At 38.7% G+C, this 21059-nt stretch overlaps 1 protein-coding gene across 9 annotated transcripts in view; it reads left to right on the top strand.

Moving 5' to 3' along the window:
- Positions 1-21059, top strand: part of SLC4A7 (solute carrier family 4 member 7) — a 123628-nt gene that overhangs the window by 40918 nt on the left and 61651 nt on the right. For 7 of the 9 annotated variants that reach the window (NM_001098926.4, XM_005222409.5, XM_005222406.5 and 4 more), the window contains exons 2-6: positions 623-704; positions 8860-9006; positions 15863-16001; positions 16553-16713; positions 19940-20128. In NM_001098926.4, the coding sequence (NP_001092396.2) occupies positions 623-704; positions 8860-9006; positions 15863-16001; positions 16553-16713; positions 19940-20128 (718 nt within the window). Of the gene's footprint in view, positions 1-622; positions 705-2989; positions 3084-8859; positions 9007-9090; positions 9105-15862; positions 16002-16552; positions 16714-19939; positions 20129-21059 lie in introns of those variants that run through there. The other 2 variants (XM_015459415.3, XM_005222405.5) reach the window with 2 other exon arrangements.

The following is a 21059-nucleotide window of genomic DNA, read 5'->3' as shown; positions in this document are numbered from 1 at the left end:
AAGAACTCAAAGGTGGACTGACCTTAGAGGTTAAATTTTGAGGTGACTTTTCCTTTGTAGACAAATAAAAAGTTCTTATAACTTTGGTTCTTGGTAATTTACGATTGAAAGTGAAACATGTTAAGTCTGTGGACTTATTTTTGACCATTGTACATTTAACCATAATCCAGTATCCAATATCTAATATAGGTGAGTTAAGTGGGATTCTTTCTGTTTAGAATACCTAAAAGCAAAAAAAAAAAAAAAAAAGTGTTCTATATTGATATCTAAGGGTTTCCCTCAATCCCGATTCTCTGTAATTTCTGATTAACTTCTAATTTCTGAGAGTCGTTCCACTGAAGTGAATATGTATACCAGTTACTTAGTAATTTCCATGGAAGCCCAGAAAATCTTTGTCATTTCAGGTCTTTCCATTAGACTTTAGATGGTCTTCTGTGGATTAAAAAAAAAAAAAAGCCTGTAAACATACTTTTAAAAGAATATAGTTAGCCATAGTATGAATTCAGTTCTTTGACAGGAAGGTCCTCTGTTACATATTTCTGGCCGTCTCAAATAACACGCCTAGCAGTAGGCCCTCAGTGTATGTTGATTTCATGAATGAATGAGAATCATTTCTTTTTAGGGTCCTGATGAAGAAGCTGTTGTGGATCTTGGCAAAACCAGCTCAACTGTGAACACCAAGTTTGAAAAAGAAGAACTAGAGAGTAAGTTTTTTAAAATAACTTCTGTTTAGCAGTATAAAGTACTAGTGAATGTTAGTGTCCTTTAAGTTTTACTAATTATTTGTTGAAACTGTTGTTGTTGTTATTGTAGAGCATTCATTTACAAGAGTGTTCAACACTTTTCTAAACATAGTTTAAAGAATATATTGCAAAAACCTGTGCAACCAATACCCATATCTACAAAGAGAACATTCCTTGAAACATAAATATCAGATTGGTTTTCAAATTTTACTAATGGTCACCATTACTTACCTTGGAAATTGAATGCCACAATTATAAAATCAGTTAATTCTTTAATTTTTTTTTTCTGACAACCTGCTGCTGCTGCTAAGTCACTTCAATCGTGTCCGACTCTGTGCGACCCCATAGACAGCAGCCCACCAGGCTCCCCCGTCCCTGGGATTCTCCAGGCAAGAACACTGGAGTGGGTTGCCATTTCCTTCTCCATTGCATGAAAGTGAAAAGTGAAAGTGAAGTCGCTCAGTCGTCTCCGACTCTCAGCGACCCCATGGACTGCAGCCCATCAGGCTCCTCTGTCCATGGGATTTTCCAGGCAAGAATACTGGAGTGGGCTGCCATTACCTTCTCCGTCTAACAACCTGGGTAACTTGAATTAAGAGCAAAATATAATGTGCCAGAATAATAAGCCACAGTTACCACTGGTGTCATCTAAATATTCATTTTATAGGTCTGTTAATCAGCCTTTTAAAATACTTATAAAAACCTCAGCATAGAATTATGTAGCACATCAGTTATTTGCCAGTCTGTTTTCCCTGAGCAGGAAGAAGTCCTGACAAATGGTTTTGGTTTTCTTTCTTTCTTTCCTTTTTTCTGAAATAATTTTAAAAGTTACAGAAGACTTGCAAGGCTAGTACATGGTGTCCCCTGTATATACAGCTTTTTCTGATGTTAACGTTTTATTTAATCATAAGTTTATGAAAATGAAGAGATTTCCCCGTTTTTCATAACCTTGCCACTTTGGAAGAGTAATAGTTGGTAGTAGAACATCCCAGAATGAGGGTTTGTGTAATGTCACATTGTGACGTGATGCTCTCATGGCGCAGATGATGGGTGTGTGGGCACGTGCCACGTGCGATGGCCTCTCTCACCTCTGGACCGGTGATTCGGTGATACCAGTACCTTACTGCTGGTGATGTTAACCCCGAACACTTGCTACGGTGGTGATCATAGGCTTTTATGTAGATCATAAATTTTGATAGATTTATTTTGGGGTCTTTTTGAGACCTACATTTAAAAAAAAAATTTATAATTTAATCATTTCATTCAGATGTTGAGACCTACATTTTTAGGTTAAAGTCTTCAGCTGAATGGAGCCATTGCTTTACAAAAAGAGTTGGAAGGAGACCCAAATAAGTGTTCTGCATGTTTACTTTCTGAGATGGACAAAACCCGTTTTTCAAAATTGACTTTAAAAGTTTAGGCTTACGAGGGCTTCTGCAGAGAGTTTCGTTTACCTAGAAGCTTGATTCTGTAAATTGTAGGCACTGGAGAGGTTAACATTTTCAGCAGTAATTTTGTTAGTTCAGCTGTACCGTGACCCACGTGGTCCGTCACTTTGCCGTCATCCCTCATGCAGGTGTGATCCAGAGCTGAAGAGAGCCACCTGGCTGTGGTCCTGGCTCCCTTTGATTACCCAGCCTTTCGCTCTTCATCCTTTGTGCATCTCTGAATTTCACTACAAAGTATGAGGGAGAGAGTAAGTTTATCTCAGAGTCTCACTGAATAGGGCTTTGATGAAATAAAGTTGTGATGGAGAACACGAAAGGAGACGATAAAAACGGGAAAAATAGCAAGGCTCCATCTCCCAGTCTCTGGATTCTAGCATATTGTTACTAATTTTATCTAGTCTTTCTAAGTTTCAAACTCAGAATTCATTTTTATCTTGGAGTGTAGGGCCTTGTGTGCCAAAACCCCTTAGTACCAATTGGAGTAACAACTTTGTAACTCACACTGCACAGTGATTCTTTAATTTCCACTTTGGACAGTGTTCAGAAGAAAATAGTTTCACTAAAATAAAACTGTAAGATCACTGAGTTTTATGCTTTTTTTTTTTTTTTTTCGTTTTTCTTAATTGCAGTATAATTCAACATAATGTAAAAATTGCCATTTAAAAGTGATTTTTTTTAGAATATTCACTGTATTGTGCAACTATCAAACCTTTATTTCCAGAATATTTTAATCATCCCCCAAAGAAACCCTCTATAATTTTTAAATTAATCTTCTGTTGACGTTTAACTGGCCCACAGCACTGTTCGTGCCTGGTGCTCATCACAGGGATTTGATGTGTCACCAGATTCAGACGGAAATGGAGAAAGTGGGGAAAACCACGAGACCATTCAGGTATGACCCAAGGCAGATCCCTTACGATTGTACGGTGGGAGTGAGAAATAGATTTAAGGAATGAGATATGATAGAGTGCCTGAAGAACTATGGACGGAAGTTCGTGACATTGTACAGGAGGCAGTGATCAAGACCATCCCCAAGAAAAAGGCAAAACGGTTGTCTGAGGAGGCCTTACAAGTAGCTGAGAAAAGAAAAGAAGCTAAAGGCAAAGGAGAAGAGGAAAGATATACCCATTTGAATGCTGAGTTCCAAAGAAGAGCAGGGAGAGAAAACAAAGCCTTCTTCAGTGATCAGTGCAGGGAAATAGAGGAAGACAATAGAATGGGAAAGACTAGAGATCTCTTCAAGAAAATTAGGGATACAAAGGGAACATTTCATACAAAGATGGGCACAATTAAGGACAGAAATGGTATGGACCTAACAGAAGCAGAAGATATTAAGAGTTGGCAAGAATACATAGAAGACCTATACAAGAAAGATCGTAATGACCCAGATAACCATGATGGTGTGATCACTCACCTAGAGCCAGACATCCTGGAATGCAAAGTCAAGTAGGCCTTAAGAAGCATCACTATGAACAAAGCTAGTGAAGGTAATGGAATTCCAGTTGAGCTATTTCAAATCCTAAAAGATGATACTGTGGAAGTGCTGCACTCAATATGCCAGCAAACTTGGAAAATTCAGCAGTGGCCACAGGACTGGAAAAGGTCAGCTTTCATTCCAATATCAAAGAAAGGCAATGTTCAAACTACTGCCCAATTGCACTCATCTCACACACTAGCAAAGTAATGCTCAAAATTCTCCAAGCCAGGCTTCAACAGTACATGAACCATGAACTTCCAGATGTTCAAGCTGGATTTAGAAAAGGCAGAGGAACCAGAGATCAAATTGCCAACTTCCACTGGATCATTGAAAAAGCAAGAGAGTTCCAGAAAAACATCTACTTCTGCCCTATTGACTATGCCAAAGCCTTTGACCCTGTGGATCACAACAAGCTATGGAAAATTCTTCAAGAGATGGGACTACCAGACTACCCACCTGCCTCCTGAGAAATCTGTATGCAGGTCAAGAAGCAACAATTAGAACTGGACATGGAACAACAGACTGCTTCCAAATTGGGAAAGGAGTATGTCAAGGCTGTATATTGTCACCCTGCTTATTTAACTTCTATGCAGAGTATACCATGAGAAATACTGGGCTGGATGAAGCACAAGCTGCAATCAAGATTGCTGGGAAAAATATCAATAACCTCAGATATGCAGATAACACCACCCTTATGCCAGAAAGTGAAGAAGAACTAAAGAGCCTCTTGGTGAAAGTGAAAGAGGAGAATGAAAAAGTTGGCTTAAAACTCAATATTCAAAAAACTAAGGTCATGGCATCCAGTCCCATCACTTCATGGCAAATAGATAGGAAAACAGTGGAAACAGTGACAGACTATTTTTTTGGGCTCCAAAATCACTGCATACGGTGACTGCAGCTATGAAATTAAAAGACACTTGGTCCTTGGAAGAAAAGCTATGACCAACCTAGACAGCATATTAAAAAGCAGAGATATTACCTTGCCAACAAAAGTCTGTCTAGTCAAAGCTAGGGTTTTTCCAGTAGTCATGTATAGAAGTGAGAGTTGGACTGTAAAGAAAGCTGAGTGCTGAAGAATTGATGCTTTTGAACTGTGGTGTTGGAGAAGACTCTTGAGAGTCCCTTGGACTGCAAGGAGATCCAACCAGTCAAACCTAAAGGAAATCAGCCCTGAATATTCTTTGGAAGGACTGATGCTGAAGCTGAAACTAATACTTTAGCCACCTGATGCAAAGAACTCACTCATTGGAAAAGACCCTGATGCTGGGTGAGATTGAAGGCAGGAGGAGAAGGGGACGGCAGAGGATGAGATGGTTGGATGGCATCACTGATTTGATGGACATGAATTTGAGTAAGTTTCTGGAGTTGGTGATGGACAGGGAAGCCTGGGGTCCATGGGGTCGCAAAGAGTCATACACGACTGAGCGACTGAACTGAACTGACTCATTACAAATTGATCACCATGGTAAGTCTAGTTACCATCTGTCATCATGCAATCATTATATTTGTATGCTTTCATTTGGGACTTTTCTGATAATTTTTTTATAATAATTGAACATGTGTGTCAGGCAACTCAAATTCTTTTTACTCTGTGCATATTTGTAAATGACTGAGAAATCACCATGAGTATTGATTTTGGGATTACAAATAAATTTTAGTGGGTAGGCATATTTACAAATGCAGAATCCATGAATAATGAGAACTGATTACTTTCAAATCTCATCTAAAAATAAAGATCTTGAGTTTCTTGTGTTTTTTTTTCTGACCATCTTACAGGTATTATTAGAAAAAGAATGCCCTGAACAGTTTATATTTCAACATTAACTATTTTATGTTGTACATAGAGAAAGCAGCTCTCTGCCAGATGGGTTTTGCACAGCTGCAGATGAGTTAAACTTGTGGTCTCCATCCCCTTTCCCCTATCACAACTTTACACAGGAACCTCATTTAAACAATTTAAGAAATCAAGTTTCTCCTTCTCACTGTTAGATATAGTGCTGTGAGCTGTCAGCTGGCCTGATTGAGTTTCATTTAGTGGGCAAAGAGCAGGGACTGTCTTTCATCACTTTTTTAAATTTAATTTTTTAATTGAAGTATATAGTTGATTTCCAGTGTTGTGCCAATCTCTGCTGTACAGCAGAGTGACTCGATTATACACATATATGCATTCTTCTTTAATGTATATTCTGTTCCATTATGGTTTGTGACAGGATATTGTGTATAGTTCCTTGTGATATATAGGACCTTTTTGTTCATAACTGTTTTCTGGTCTGAATACAAAACTAGGATAATGCAACATCAGAGGTAGCTTTTTCTATTCTAAAAGTATATTATAACCTTATTTTATTGCTTTTTAATCCAGTCTGACAATTTCCACCCTTTAATTAGAGTATTTGGATTGTTTAAACTTTATGTATCTCTCATTAATTTGGACCTTACTAATTTGAGATTTTCAAAACTTAATAAATATTTACAACTATCCATTTGTGAATAATCATTATTAAAGCATATATCTTAAGGACCTACTAAGTAGGATTGACTGTAAATGTAGATGGAAAACATTGATGTCTACATAGTATGATTTCAGGTGGGCCAAGTTCTTCTTTCTCAAAATTTCTTTTCAAACTTGCACATGAATACTTACAGAATATCTAGTATTCTTATATGTATATCTAGTATACATATATGTATATCTAGTATGCTTATCAGTTGATGGCATTAGCCTTTGATGTAATATTTTATGTAGTGCTCTGTAAAATAAGAGACGCTCAGTCGTGTCCGACTCTTTGCGACCCCATGGACTGTTGTGTCCATGGGATTCTCCAGGCAAGAATACTGGAATGGGTTGCCATTTCCTTCTCCAGGGGATCCTCCCAACCCAGGGATCGAACCCGGGTCTCCTGCATTGCAGGCAGATGCTTTATCCTCTGAGCCACCAGGGAAGCCCCAACAGGAGACTAGCATTGTTAATTTCATGAGCTTATATGTAATGCTTTTCCATCAAAGTAGAATTTGGTATTCTTTTGTTTATAACTCCTTTTTCCCTTTTTGGAAACCTAATACTGGCAATACTTGAAGGTATTGTAGGTTTGGTTCCAGACTACTGCAACAAAGTGAGTCACAGTAATTTTTTTGGTTTCCCAGTGCATATAAAGATTAGGTTCATGCTATATCATAGTCTGTTAAATGTGCAATAACATTATGTCTAAAAAACAAAGTATCTGCCTTAACTTAAAAAATACTTTATTGCTAAAAAATGCTAACCATCACTTACACCTTCAGTGTGTCATAACCTTTTTGTTGGCAGAGGGTTTGGACTTGATGTTGGTGGCTGATCAGGGTCGTGGTTGCTAAAGCTTGGGATGAATTTCTTAAAATACAACAACAATAAAGTCTGCCACCTTGTTTATTCACAGATGATTTCTCTGTACCCTGCAGTACTGTGATAGCATCTGACCCACAGTAGAATGTCTTTCAAAATTAGAGTCAGTCCTCTCAAACCCTTTTACTTTTATCAAGTAAGTTGATGTAGTCTTCTAATTCCTCTCTTGTCATTTCAACAGGCTTCACAGCAGCTTCACTGGAATAGACTTCATCCAAAGAAACCACTTATTTTACTCATCAGTAGGAAGCAGCTCTTTATCCATTCAGATTTTATCAGGAGATGCAGTGATTCATTCCCATCTTCAGGCTCCACTTCTAAATCTAGCTCTTTTGCCGTTTCCACCACATCTGCAGCGACTTCTTCCACTGAAGGCTTGAGCCCCTCAAAGTCATCCAGGAGGGTTGGAATCAACTTCTTTCAAAAACTCCTCTGTTAATGTTGATACTTTGACCTCTTTCCATGAATCTTGAATGTTCCTCAAGGCAGCTAGAATGGTGAATCCTTTCCAGAAGGTTTTCAATTGATTTTGCCCAGATCCGTTGGAGGAATCACTACCCATGGCGGCTGTAGCCTTACAAAATATATTTCTTAAATAATAAGACTCGAAAGTTGAAATGACTGCTTGATTCATGAGCTGCAGAATGGATGTTGTGTTATCAGGCATGAAAACACCATTAACCTCTTTGTCCATCTCCACCAGAGTTCTTGGGTGTCCAGATGTTGTGTGAATGAACAGTCATATTTTGAAAGTAATTTTTTTTCTGAACAGTAGGTCTCAACAGTGGGCTTAAAATGTTGAGTAAACTGTGTTGTCAACTGATGTGCTGTCATCCAGGCTTTGTAAAACCTATAATGGAAAAGAATCTAAAGCTATACAGCTGAAATTAACATACTATTGTAAATCAACTAGAGTTAAATAAAATAAGTGAAAGGAAAAGCATAATTCTTAAGGGCCCTAGGCTTTCAGATGGTTAAAGAACATTGGTTTCAGCTTCATGTCACCAGCTGCATTAGAGAGTCAGCCAGTCCTCTGAAGCTTTGAAACCAAGTACTGACTCCTCTCTAGCTGTGAAAGTCCCAGTTGGCATCTTCTTCCAATAGAAAGCTGTTTCATCTAGATTCTATCCAGACCACTAAAACTTTCTCCATATCAACAGTAAGGTCATTTCAGTTTCTTATCGTTTATGTGTTCACTAGAGTAGCATTTTTAATTTCCTTCAAGACTTTCTTTTGTATCCACTTCTTGACAATTTGGCACAAGAGGCCTGGCTTTAGGCCTCTCTTGGTTTTCGACATGCCTTCCTTACTAAGCTTAATTATTTCTAACTTCTGATTTAAAGAAAGAGACATGTGACTTTTCCTTTCACTTGACTACTTGGAGGTGTTGTAAGGCTATTAATTGGCCTGTTTTCAGCATCACTGTGTCTCAGAGAACAGGGAGGCCCGAGGAGAAGGAGAGAGGTGAGGGGATGGCCAGTCCATGGAGCCATCAGAACACACACATTTATCAAGTAAGGTTGCCACCTTGTATGGGCATGGCTTGTGTTGCCCTCAAACAGTCGCAATAATCACATCAAAGATCACTGATCACAGATCACCATAATAAATATAATACTAATGGAGAAGTTTGAATCATTGCCAGAGTTACTACCAAAGCACGACACAGAGAGGGAGTGAGCAAATGCTGTTGGGAAGATGGTGCCGATAGGTTGGCTCAGTGCAAGGTTGCCACAAACCTTCAGTTTGTAAAAAGCAGGGTGACTGTAAAATGAGGCCTGCTAGTAATGTTTCTGAACGTCTTACCAGGCCATCGAGCTGTGTACATCGGCGTTCACGTCCCGTTTAGTAAAGAGAGTCGCCGGCGTCACAGGCATCGCGGACACAAACATCACCACCGGAGGAGGAAAGACAAGGACTCGGACAGAGAGGACGGACGGGAGTCTCCTTCTTACGGTGAGAGGGGTGGGAGCTCTGTCCTGGGCACGGGAGTCTCCTTCTTATGGTAAGAGGGGTGGGAGCTCTGTCCTGGGCACGGGAGTCTCCTTCTTACGGTAAGAGGGGTGGGGGTTCCGTCCTGGGCACGGGAGTCTCCTTCTTATGGTAAGAGGAGTGGGAGCTCTGTCCTGGGCACAGGAGTCTCCTTCTTACAGTGAGAGGGGTGGGAGTTCTGTCCTGGGCAAGTCTCCACTGACGCTTTAAGGTGCTTTCCTGGAAATTTTATTTTTAAATAGACATTTCCTCTTAAAAATCATATTTCTATAATTTACATATTATATGCGTTGAGAAGTAGTAATTGAAGTAAGAATATTTTTTTCTCTAAGAAAAATGCTTAGTTTATAGCTTAAGATCTACTTGAGATGGGTGAAAAAAGTAAGGGATTTTGGTTTCTTTATTGTATTCTAGCCTTGGAATTGTAAATGTTGAGTCTTGGCACTTCAAATTCAGTTTAGGAGGGTTTCTATTTCCTTTTCTCTATTATATGTTTCATTATTTACATATGCAGTGAACAAATATCTGGAATCCTTAGGCTCCTGGAAGAGATTGAAATTTTTAAGAGTTTTCATTTTTAAGTACATTTTTTGACCAGAAGATTTTTTTTTTATTTAAATGTATTTATTTTAATTAGATTTTATCCCTTATGCTGGATTACTTGGTTTTTTGTGGAAAAAAAAAGAGTGCTTTGATTAGATAGTATGTCTTTAGAAAGACAAGACTTTTTGCTTGAGAGCAGAGCAATAAAGAAGTGCCAGCGGACACAGTAAATGTTGGGAATCTTAGGGAAAAAGGCATATAGTAGAGGAAAGAAAGTTAATAATATCTGATAATAACGATTGCTGGTTGTTTAAGTGGCGCTGAGAGCTGGAAAGGCGAGAAGCAGAAAGAATAGCTGTGCGGCTTGAGCGGGACCTTAGACATGTGCTCAGCTGACATCCAGGGCATCATTGGTTTCTGAGGACATTGTGGCCCTTGCGGCTGTCTGCACCATAGGTCCTGTTGTGTGCTCTCAGGAGCCAAGAGAGCTGCACCCCATGGCACGTGGGTGCTGTGCTAAAAAACGGTTTTGTTGAAGAGTGAAAGAATTACTGTGTGTTATACAGCTTATGTCATGACTGAAGGAAGGGAAATACTGATGGCCTAGTAAAATACGAACTTCTGTTTCTGCGAACTATTCCACAAAGCCCTTGACATATGCCCTTTGATTCTCAGCATTTAAAAAAACCAAAGATTGGTGGTGGTGTTTTCATTGTATAGATGGAGAAGCCTCAACTTAGAGAGGCTACATGATGGGAATCTCTTCACCAGTCCTAAGAGATACTGACAGCCCGATAAACTCTATCAATATTAAGTGGTCGAATAGCCAAAAAAGATAACGTCACTAGCAAAGGCAAAGTCGATGCTCATTTTAGAAAAGATCACTAGTGGACTCTGATGCCCCTGATGCTATTGGTAGTTGAGAAGTATCTTGCTGGGCTTCGCAGGTGGCTCAATGGTAGAGAATCTACCTGCCAAGCAGGAGACATGGATTCAATCCCTGGGTTGGAACATCCCCCTGGAGAAGGAAATGGCAGCCCACTCCAGTATTCTCATCTGGAGAATCCAGTGGACGGAGGAGTGTGGCAGGCTCCATACAGTCCTTGGGGTGGCAAAGAGTCAGATGTGACTGAGCAACAAGTATTCTGCTATTCCATGTGATGATCCATTCAGTTTAGAATATTTTACTTCGTGAGTAGATGAATATGCTTCTTTATTTCGTTGTGAGTAAAAAGGTACACAATATTTTTTAATAGAAAAAATTTTTACTAAATTATGTTTATATGTTCACCTGGTTAGGCGATTTAATGAACGTTCAAGCGGAGGTCTGACATTTGAAGTCTAAATATAGTGGTTTGAAAAATATATTTGGTGGAGAAAATATTTGTGACTTTTTCATGGAGTTATTATGCCTAGAAAAGTTTTATGCCACAGAAGTGGGTTTATTTTGGTTTCAACTGCCAGTCTGTATCCTAGAAATTGCTGTGAATGAAGTGGATTCTTTCCTCCCCTGACTCTCTAAAAAGAGATTATGCTGATCTGCTGCTTCTGGACATGATGGAATAATAGGAATTGAAATTGCATTCCAATTTTAAATAGCTGGAAAACTGCACAAAGTGTTTGAAATAGTAATTTTCAGACACTGGACAATAGGCAGCACAGGACACTGAGCTCTGTGAGAGGGGAAGCAGTGAGATGGGCCCTGTGGTTCCTGAGCTCATCAAGCGACGTGGTTCCCAGGCTGCAACATGAGGAGCTGGGACAGAGCCTCGCAGCTCTCAGGGTTGAGGAGATAGGCTGGGATTGGGGAGGCCTACAACGTTAGCATTTAAGATGTAGAGTGCCAGAAAATAGAGAGCTGCACATAGAGAGTTCTAAAGGTCTGAGGAAGGGCACTCTCCAGTCTTTGGCTGAGCACTCACGTGGGCGTGTGTGACAGAACACTGTCTGGGGCTTGCAGATGGCTTCCCGAAAGCAGGTGCAGTGAATGGATCCTGGATTTCACATGAAGACGAGGCACAGGATGAGTTCCCACCATTCTGAGGGTGGAGGTCTCGGAAGGGTATTGACTGCGTTTTACACTCAAGACTGCAGTGAATCTACTATAAAAAAAATTTTATAGTAGAAAGAAATTGAATTCAATTCTTGAAAGAATTGAATTGACCTTAAGTTTCTGCATGTCAGAACAAACTCTAGTACTACTAAAAGAAATAGAGTAAAACCTAGCATGTAACCATGTGAAGTGCACAATATCTGACATTCACAACTTATTTGAAATATAGTGAAGTAGGAAAGTAGGCATAACCAAGAGAAAAATGAATCAGTTGGAACAGATCCAGAAATGACAGACTTAATGGAATTCTAAAGGAAGCATGTTGAAGCAGTATAATAAATGCTCTTTATTTATTAAAATAAAGGGAGAGAGAAAAATAGACTGATGAGGAACAAAGCTGAAAATATATGAAAGTCCCAAATGGAACTTCTACACATGAAAAATATATATTTGAAATGAATAGTACAGCAGATAAGATTAACAGATGATTTGACATTATAGAACAAGAAAGATTAGTGATTTTTGAAGAGATTGTGATAGAAACTAATCAAAATGAAACAGAAAACAAAAGCTGAAAAACCAATAAATAGCATCAGTAATTTGTCAGATAATACCAGTTTAGGTAGTCTAACATATATATAGTTGGAGTGCCAGAAAAATTTCCAAAAGTAATTAAATCTCTGAACTCACAGGTCCAAGGAGTTCAGCAAAGCCCAAGGAGAAGAAACATGAAGAAAACCACCAAATCCCACATATCAGATTGTTGAAACCAAGATGTAACCGTCCTACATAGCTTCAAAATCCATGAGGCAAAAACTGATAAAGTTGGAAAATGAGAAATTGACAAGTATAGTTGGAAATAACAATTCTCCTTCCTCAGTAATGGATAGAACAAGTGAACAAAAAATCAGTAAGGATGTGGAAAACCTAAGTAACACTGTCAGGCTGATAGTCACACGTATAGAACTCAACCACAGCAAAATATATGTTCTTTACAAGTGCATATTGAAGATTTACCAAGATCATATTCTAGGAGGCCATAAAACAAGTCAGTACATTTGAAAAGACTGAAAGTACATTCTCTGACCACAATAGAATTAACCTAGAAACATACTGAGGTAAATACCCAGATACTTGGAAATTAAATGCAAAGCTTCTCAGTAACTCATGGTTTAAGTGCAATCACAATAGAAGTTAGAAAGTATCTTGAATTCATGAAGATGAAAACCCAGTATAGGCAGTGACTGGGAGGACATTCTTCAAAGTGAGGACATAGTTTTGAGATGCACAGCCCTCATTTAGCATGGCTCTCTGCAAAGTGAGGATGTCTATATGTTGAAATTTGTCAGGTGTAGCTGAAGCAGTGCTTAAAGAAAAATGTATAGCATTTTATCTTTATATTAGAAAAAAGGAAAGACCTAATCAGTGATTTAAGCTTGTAACTTAAGAAATTGAAGGAACAAATAGAGCAAATTCAACCAAAATAAGGAAAAGAAATAATTGAAATGAGAGAAAAAATGAATTAAATACAAATTAGACCAATATTAGCAAAAATCAATCAGACCGAAATCTGGTTGTTTGAAAAGATCAATAAAATTGATAAATCTAAATAGCCAGACTGATCATGTAAAGGGAAAAAAGACACAAATCCAGCAGCAGAAATTTTCAGTACAGATTCTACAAATTAAGAAGGGACTATTATAAATGATTCTATGGCAACAAAATTGATACTGCAGATTAAATGAGGAAGTATTTTAGGATTACATGCTATTAAGCAGAAATGGGTAACTTCAATTACCCTACATGTAGAAAAAGAAATTAAATTTGGAGTCTCATACATTTCCATGATGAACATTTTCTCCCCCATACATAGCAACATATAAAAGTAAGAAATAACACAAACTCTGCCCGATTATTAAAGATGACAAAACTAGGAATAGCAAACTAGGAATATTAGAAAACTTCCTCACTTCCCAGTCATCTTGTGAAGCCAGCGTTACCCTGGTACCAAAACTTGATGAAGATGTTAGAATAAAACTGCACACTAGTTATTTCTCACAAATGTAGATTCAGAAGTCCCACCTTTTCCCACCAGTATTTAGGAGAGCGAATCCATCATGACAGTAGTATGCTGAGTAGTGGCCCCGCCTTGTCTGTGTCCCTAATGTCCGGAATCTGTGAGTGTCAGCCATATTTAGCAAAGGTGAGTTTACAGGTGTGGATAAATTAAAGGATTTTGAGTCGCAGAGATCATGCTGGATTAATGGAGATGAGCCAGATTTAATCACAAGGAGTCAAAAGATCAAAGGAAGACAGTGGTGGTATTGATACAGTGGGAGGGGTCCAGACCAGAGGAATGTAGGCAGCCTCCAGAACCTGGAGCCTCCAGGAGGAACCATCCCCATGGTTTTAGCCCTGCATAAAACCCATTTTGGACTTATGGTCTCCACAACTATAAGAGAATAAATTGATGTTATTTAAGGCACCGAATTTGTGGCAATTGACTGTAGCAGCAATAGGAAATTGATAAACAAGTGGAAGTTCAGGGTCATTTTTAAAATTTAAACATCTGTATCAATGTAAACTTATTAACAGTATAAAGCAGAAAAACCCCATGTAATCATATCAGTAAGACAGAAAAATTCCACCCCCCATTCATGATAAAATTCCCGTAACATACTAGGAATATTAGGAAGCTTCCTCAGTGTGATAGGAGCATCTAGAAATGCAGGTGGGCCACTCAAGGTTTTCTCCCCATGAATTGGGAAAAAGCAGGCTGTCCTCTCTCACCCCTTGTGTTCAGCATGGTACTGGCACACCTCTCCAGTGGAATAAGGCAAGAAAGAAATGAAATACATCCAGAAGAAAACTGAGGATGTAAAATTGTCTTTATTCACAATTACAGAATCACATAGGTAGCAAATCCTAAGTAATCTGCAAAGCTACAAAAATATATGAGCTTAGCAAGGTTGCAGGATACAAAATCAGGGTATAGAATCAACTGTATTTCTGTATAAGAGCAGTGAGCAATCAGAAAATGAACTAAATACTGACACAGTAGCACCAGAAAAATCATTTGGGGATAAATTTCACAAAAGATACATAAGACCTAACTGTTGAGCCAGGCGTTAGGAAGCCCAGTCACACCGTGGTTTGCCGTGTGTTGGTCCCAGAATATCCCCTTCTGTGAAGAGCCACGCCACGTGCATACTGTACAGCTTTGCATTGCGAACGCCTCTTCCGCTGTCCTTTACGTTTTCCTCTTTCTGGTGTTTTTCCTATTTGACTAGCTTATTCTGTTTTCTGTATCTCTTAACCTTGTGTGTTTTTGTCTTGTCATTAATGCATTTTGTATAACCTCCTCCTCACATCTCTCTTTTCCTTTAACAGTTGTAATCTGCTTTGTAACCTGTTTTAATTTCCCTGTTGGGGTTTTAAGTTCCTGGAGGTTTGTTTACTTAGATGTAAAATTTGAATTTGACATCCTCTCTCATATCTGGAAGAATTTGATTTTGTTTTTAATTGATGCGTGTTGTTGTATGCTTATGTATTTATTCTGGGGCCCCTGTGGCTTTCAGCTGTTCTGGGCTAGAATGTATGTTAATTTCTTGGTTGGGAATCCTAACAGATTCCCGCACAGATTTATCCACACAGATAAACTCAGGGGTCATGAGTGGCAGTGACCTGTCCTACGTCTCTGGCCTCAGAGACAAACTTGCTTTTCCATAAGAGTAAGAAAAGGAGTTTTGTGTTTTCTCATCATTTTTTTTTTTGGAACTCAGGGATTTTTTTTTTTTAACTTTTGAACTTGAATTAACTATTTTAAATGTTGTATGTTGTCTAACATTTCCATCTATTTTTGGTGAGGGAAAAGTCCTGTTCTTATGCACAGTGTTTTCTTGGTTTTGGATGTTGCTTACTTTGTTTTTACAGAAGTTTGTTGAAGACTAGTATGAGTTATCTTTAACATACGGTTTTTCTTTTCCATCTGTAGAGGTGATCGTTCTGTGAAATTCTTTTGTTCCAGATTGTTGGCCCTTATTTCCTTTCAGAATTGTATTATTTTAATAATAATCAGAAGAAATTTGTTTTAATGGAATATATTTGTAACAAAACAGTGAGTAGAGAATTTCCTCACTTCTGGAAATTCTGTATTTAATTTACCTTTGTATTAACTGAGGAAGATTTTTGAGTGTGCTTCTTTAAATTCTGATTTTTGTCAAGACACGCCATCCCAGAGAGTCCAGTTCATCCTCGGCACTGAGGACGATGACGAGGAGCACATCCCCCACGACCTCTTCACGGAGATGGACGAGCTCTGCTACAGAGACGGAGAGGAGTACGAATGGAAGGAAACTGCCAGGTGGTGACGCTCTCGATGCTTTCAGCTGCTGCTGCTTGGTTTCTTTGAGTAATGAAAACATAAAACTGAAATTATGAGACACACAATGCTTTAAAACAATGAGTAGAGAATTTCCCTGTGTCTAGAAATTCAGTATTTAATTTTTCTCTTTATTCTCATAATTTGTTTCATTAAATAATTCTTAATACCATAATAGAACACAAAAGGAATTATGTTAACTGTAGATTTTCATGTCTTTAATTAGAGAAAAAAATCTGAGAAGACATTTTGCATATTTAAAGTTTAAAATAAGATTGGAAGTTGACACGATGGAATTCCAGAATTTGTTTCTATAGACTTACTGTTGTGACAGCTGGACTAGAAAGAGGAACTGCCAAGATCTAGTGACTCTCAATGTTACAGACCATTAGCTTAATTTGTAAAAGTGTGTATAAAAATTTTATTTTGGTGATGGTGATCTTTTTTTCTCTTTATAAGAATATGCTTGCATTTATCATATTTAACAGAATCATCACTATTTGTAACATATTTGTATACATTATACATTTCAGATGGCTGAAATTTGAAGAGGACGTTGAAGATGGTGGTGACCGGTGGAGTAAACCTTATGTGGCAACTCTTTCTTTACATAGTCTTTTTGAGCTAAGAAGTTGCATCTTAAATGGAACAGTCATGCTGGATATGAGAGCAAGCACTCTCGATGAAATAGCAGGTGACAGCAAAGTGACTTCTTTATGTTTAAATTGCAGTGAAGTTGAGATAAATAAGGAAAATAAAGTGGAATTCTAGACCGTTGATTTGATGGTTACATGTTGAGCTTCTGTTTTGTGCATGAAGCTGTGTATGAAGAGTTAGACGTAAATAACCCCTTTTTATCCTTGGTAAGTTTGGAGTCTGAAAGATGAACTGAGACAGATGTAGCTACAGTGTCAGGAAGACTGTGACTCGTGCTGTAAGCAAGATCCGGAGTCTGCTCTTTGGCGGTGCAGAGGAAGGAGCTTTTCATTTCCTTGTTTCTGGACTGTGGTATCTGGGGAGACCTAAAAGGTACATTAACTGTAACGTATCCATAGAATGTGAACATGTGGCAGCAAGGGGAATGTGGTGTGAGAGGAAAAAAGCGTTCTGACGAGGAAGAGAAGGAAGAGAAGGCTGGAAAGTACCAACAGGTATGATCTCAGGAAGGTCAGTTCTCTGTGAGTACACAGATTTCTTGAGATTTGCAGGAAAATAAATTAGAGGTGAGTTACGACTATCTTTGAATTACTGGGTTAAGAAATTGGGTTTGATTTGATAGGCATTTTGGTTCTCAGTGATTTTTAAGTACGAGAATATTACCAGATGTGGAACAACTGACTGGTCCAGTATTGGGAATAGGATACAACCAGGCTGTGTATTCTCACCTTGTTTATTTAGCTTACACGCAGCGTACAGCATGTGAAATGCTGGGCAGGATGAATCACAGGTTGAATTTAAGTTTGCCAAGAGAAATATCAATAACCCCAGATAGGCAGACGGAGAAGGCAGTGGCACCCCCTCCAGTACTCTCGCCTGGAGAATCCCATGGACAGAGGAGCCTGGTGGGCTGCAGTCCATGGGGTCGCGAAGAGTCGGACATGACTGAGTGACTTCACTTTCACTTTTCTCTTTCATGCATTGGAGAAGGAAATGGCAACCCACTCCAGTGTTTTGCCTGGAGAATCCCAGGGACGGCGGAGCCTGGTGGTGGGCTGCCATCTCTGGGGTCACACAGAGTCGGACACGACTGAAGCGACTTAGCAGTAGCAGCAGCAGATATGCAGATGATACCACTGTAATGCCAGAAAGTGAAGAGGAACTAAAGAGCCTCTTGATGAGGGTGAAAGAGGAGAGTGAAAAAAGCTGGCTTAAAGCTCAACATTCAGAAAACTAAGATCATGGCATCTGGTCCTACCACTTCATGGCAAGTAGAAGGGGAAAAAGTGGTAATAGTGACAGATTTGACTTTCTTAGGCTCCAAAATCACTGCAAACTGACTGTAGCCATGATACTAAAAGGTGTTAACTTGGAAGGAAAGCTTTGCCGAAAAGGTCCGTCTAGTCAAAGCTATGGTTTTCCCAGTAGTCATGTATGGCTGTGAGAGTTGGACCATAAAGAAAGCTGAGTGCCAGAAAATTGATAATTTCGAATTGTGGTGCTGGAGAAGACTCTTGAGAGTCCCTTGGACTGCACGGAGATCAAACTAGTCAATCCTAAAGGAAATCAGTCCTGAATATTCACTGGAAGGACTGATGCAGAAATTCCGATACTTTGGCCACTTGAAGCGAAAAGCCAACTCATTAGAAAAGATCCTGATGCTGAGAAAGATTGAAGGCGAAGGGAGAAAAGGGCGACAGAGGATGAGATGGTTGAATAGCATCACCAACTCAATGGGCATGAATTTGAGCAAACTCTGGGAGATGGTGAGGGACCGGGGAGCGTGGTGGGCTACAGTTGATGAGGCCGCAAAGAGTTGGACACAACTGAGCGACTGAGCAACAGCAGTGATCTCGATGTGTGTCAGCAGGATTACTCTGGGAGGAGGAGGTGGGGTGGCTTTGGATTAGAACAGGTTAGACGCCAGGAGGTTGTTTATTCTCTTGGAATGTCTCAGCAAGAAATGCCAGCGGCCTGAAGTGTGGAGGGTGGTACCAGTGGAAATGGAGAGAGAAAGAACAAAAAGATGGCTGTGATGAAGCTACTTGGTCATTAGCTGAAGTTGCTCAAAACCAAAATCAAATTCAATAGTAATAAATTTTATAGTGTGACTGACTAGCATTATAGTCACCTCAGTATAAAAAGAAAAGGCTATCGTAATTGATTTTCAAGAGAACCATAAATTTATTAGAATTTCTCAGGCTGGAAATACTTTGATGTTTCCAGATTGTTAATTTGACCTTGTGCTACAAATCTTTAAGTTATCAAAGTCCTTAACTTTCTTGTCTTCTATAAATGACTAAGAAAGTGATTTGGGAATTAGAAATATTAAATTTAGCTAAATGTAGTATGTCTTACTTTGGTTTTCCAGTGATCACATAATACAGTATATCTTAGTAAATGTATAGTCCAGTTTTCACATACATGGTAGCCTGTAGTTGTGGTTTTACTGTTAGAGTTTCCCTGCTAGTTTGATCCCTTACAGTTTTTCTCTGAGGAATATTACAGATTTGAAAGCTTGACTCTTATTTCAAGTTAGTGGTGCTTTACAAAAGTATTTATATCAGTGTGTACTTTGTAAATTAAAAATAGTCCAGACAGCACAGTAACATATAAAATATCATTGCCGTCAACCCCCCCCTCCCGCCCATTTCTCACACCCCCTCAAGCCTGATACGTACATCTTCCACAGAGTTACTACTTCATGTTTTATCTGTTCAGTTATGCACTGGTTTTCTACCTCTGGACGAGTGAGAGCAGAAACTCAGTCTGCTTGGTTAATTGCTGTATTCCTAACACATAATAGGTGCTCAGTAAATAGTTAATTATTGAATGAATGAGTACAGATATTCATCTACAGTTTTGGAGAAAAATATGAAGTGAAGCCATAAAATACCTTCATTTCTTAGGAAACCAGTATTATTTAAATATCCAGTTTAATGGAATTTATTATATACATATCAGTAAAGCACCTTCAGCTATATAGGAAGGCTCTTGGTGTGTAACAATAGCTTTGTAGTAAATAATAGTATTTATTAAAATCAAAGTCTCTATTAATATGTTCATTTTTGTTGGGTAGTGTTCATACTTATCATTATGCATCCATTATTAAGTGTTAGAAGAGAATAATGCTTTTGAGAGCTATGTAAGAGTCTTATTTTCCTGGTAAGATTTCAGTTACTGTTGATTATGTGTTACCGTCATCCAGGTGCTAATTTTATGTAGTAACAATGATTGTTATCTGTGTATTTTTCTTTGCCTAGATATGGTACTGGACAACATGATCGCCTCTGGCCAGTTGGACGAGTCCATCAGAGAGAATGTCAGAGAAGCCCTTCTAAAGAGGCACCACCATCAGAATGAGAAGAGGTTCACCAGCCGGATCCCCCTAGTTCGTTCTTTTGCAGACATAGGCAAGAAACATTCTGACCCTCACTTGCTTGAAAGGAACGGTGAGATAAGTTGTGGTGTCCAATTTTTCTAACACTTTACTAACAGCATTTCAGCTTGTTACAGTTAGCATTTGGGAAAAGAAACTCATTTTTTGTAGATAATTACATAGGTCTTTTATCTTTTTAATTCTTTTTTCAAAAAATAATAGTATTTGTACATTTAAATATTTCATTTCTGAAATGTCTTTATAATGTGGCAGAATTTTCTGTAGAAATTACTTAGATGAGAAAATTAAGCATTTATTCTGTTAAAATGGGACACTGAAGTATTGGTAATATTTAAACACTACTGTAGGTTTCCCTCATAGCTCAGTTGGTAAAGAATCTGCCTGCAGTACAGGAGACTCCAGTTCTATTCCTGGGTCAGAAAGATCCCCTGGAAGGGATAGGCTACACACTCCAGTATTCTTGGGCTTCCCTTGTGGCTCAGCGGGTAAAGAATCTGCCTGCAATGTGGGAGACCTGGGTTCTGTCCCTGGGTTGGGAAGATCCCCCGGAGAAGGGAAAGGCTACCCATTCCGGTACTCTAGCCTAGAGAATTCAAGAGTCGGACATGACTGAGCGATTTTGACTTTCATTTTCTTTCAGATACTACACTGTACGTAACCCTGATTACTCTCCTCCTTGCTTCTTTGTTTCTGTTCAAGAATTCTTGTATGGTTGATATAAGAGCTGTAAATTGCTATCTATAAATGTAGTTTAATCTTTTGAAAATTCAAAGTCTTGTGTTTGGACCTTTAATATTAGATTTTTCCTAGGATTTTTTTTTTCCTCCTGAGTAGACTGTACTTGCTGGGCATAAACAGTATTTTGGAGCTGGTTTGCTTTTAATTTTCCCAGCTTTTTATTGACATAATCTGTAAAAGGTTTTTGTACTCGTTCCTGTTTCATGATGTCTTCAAGTCACGGAGGGTGGCACAGACCCACGTCC

The sequence above is a fragment of the Bos taurus genome, chromosome 22 (genome assembly GCF_002263795.3).
Source record: "Bos taurus isolate L1 Dominette 01449 registration number 42190680 breed Hereford chromosome 22, ARS-UCD2.0, whole genome shotgun sequence".
NCBI classification, from domain to species: Eukaryota; Metazoa; Chordata; class Mammalia; order Artiodactyla; family Bovidae; genus Bos; species Bos taurus.
The sequence above is the reverse complement of the archived record's forward strand: the minus strand, read 5'-3'. Positions and strand labels throughout refer to the sequence as shown.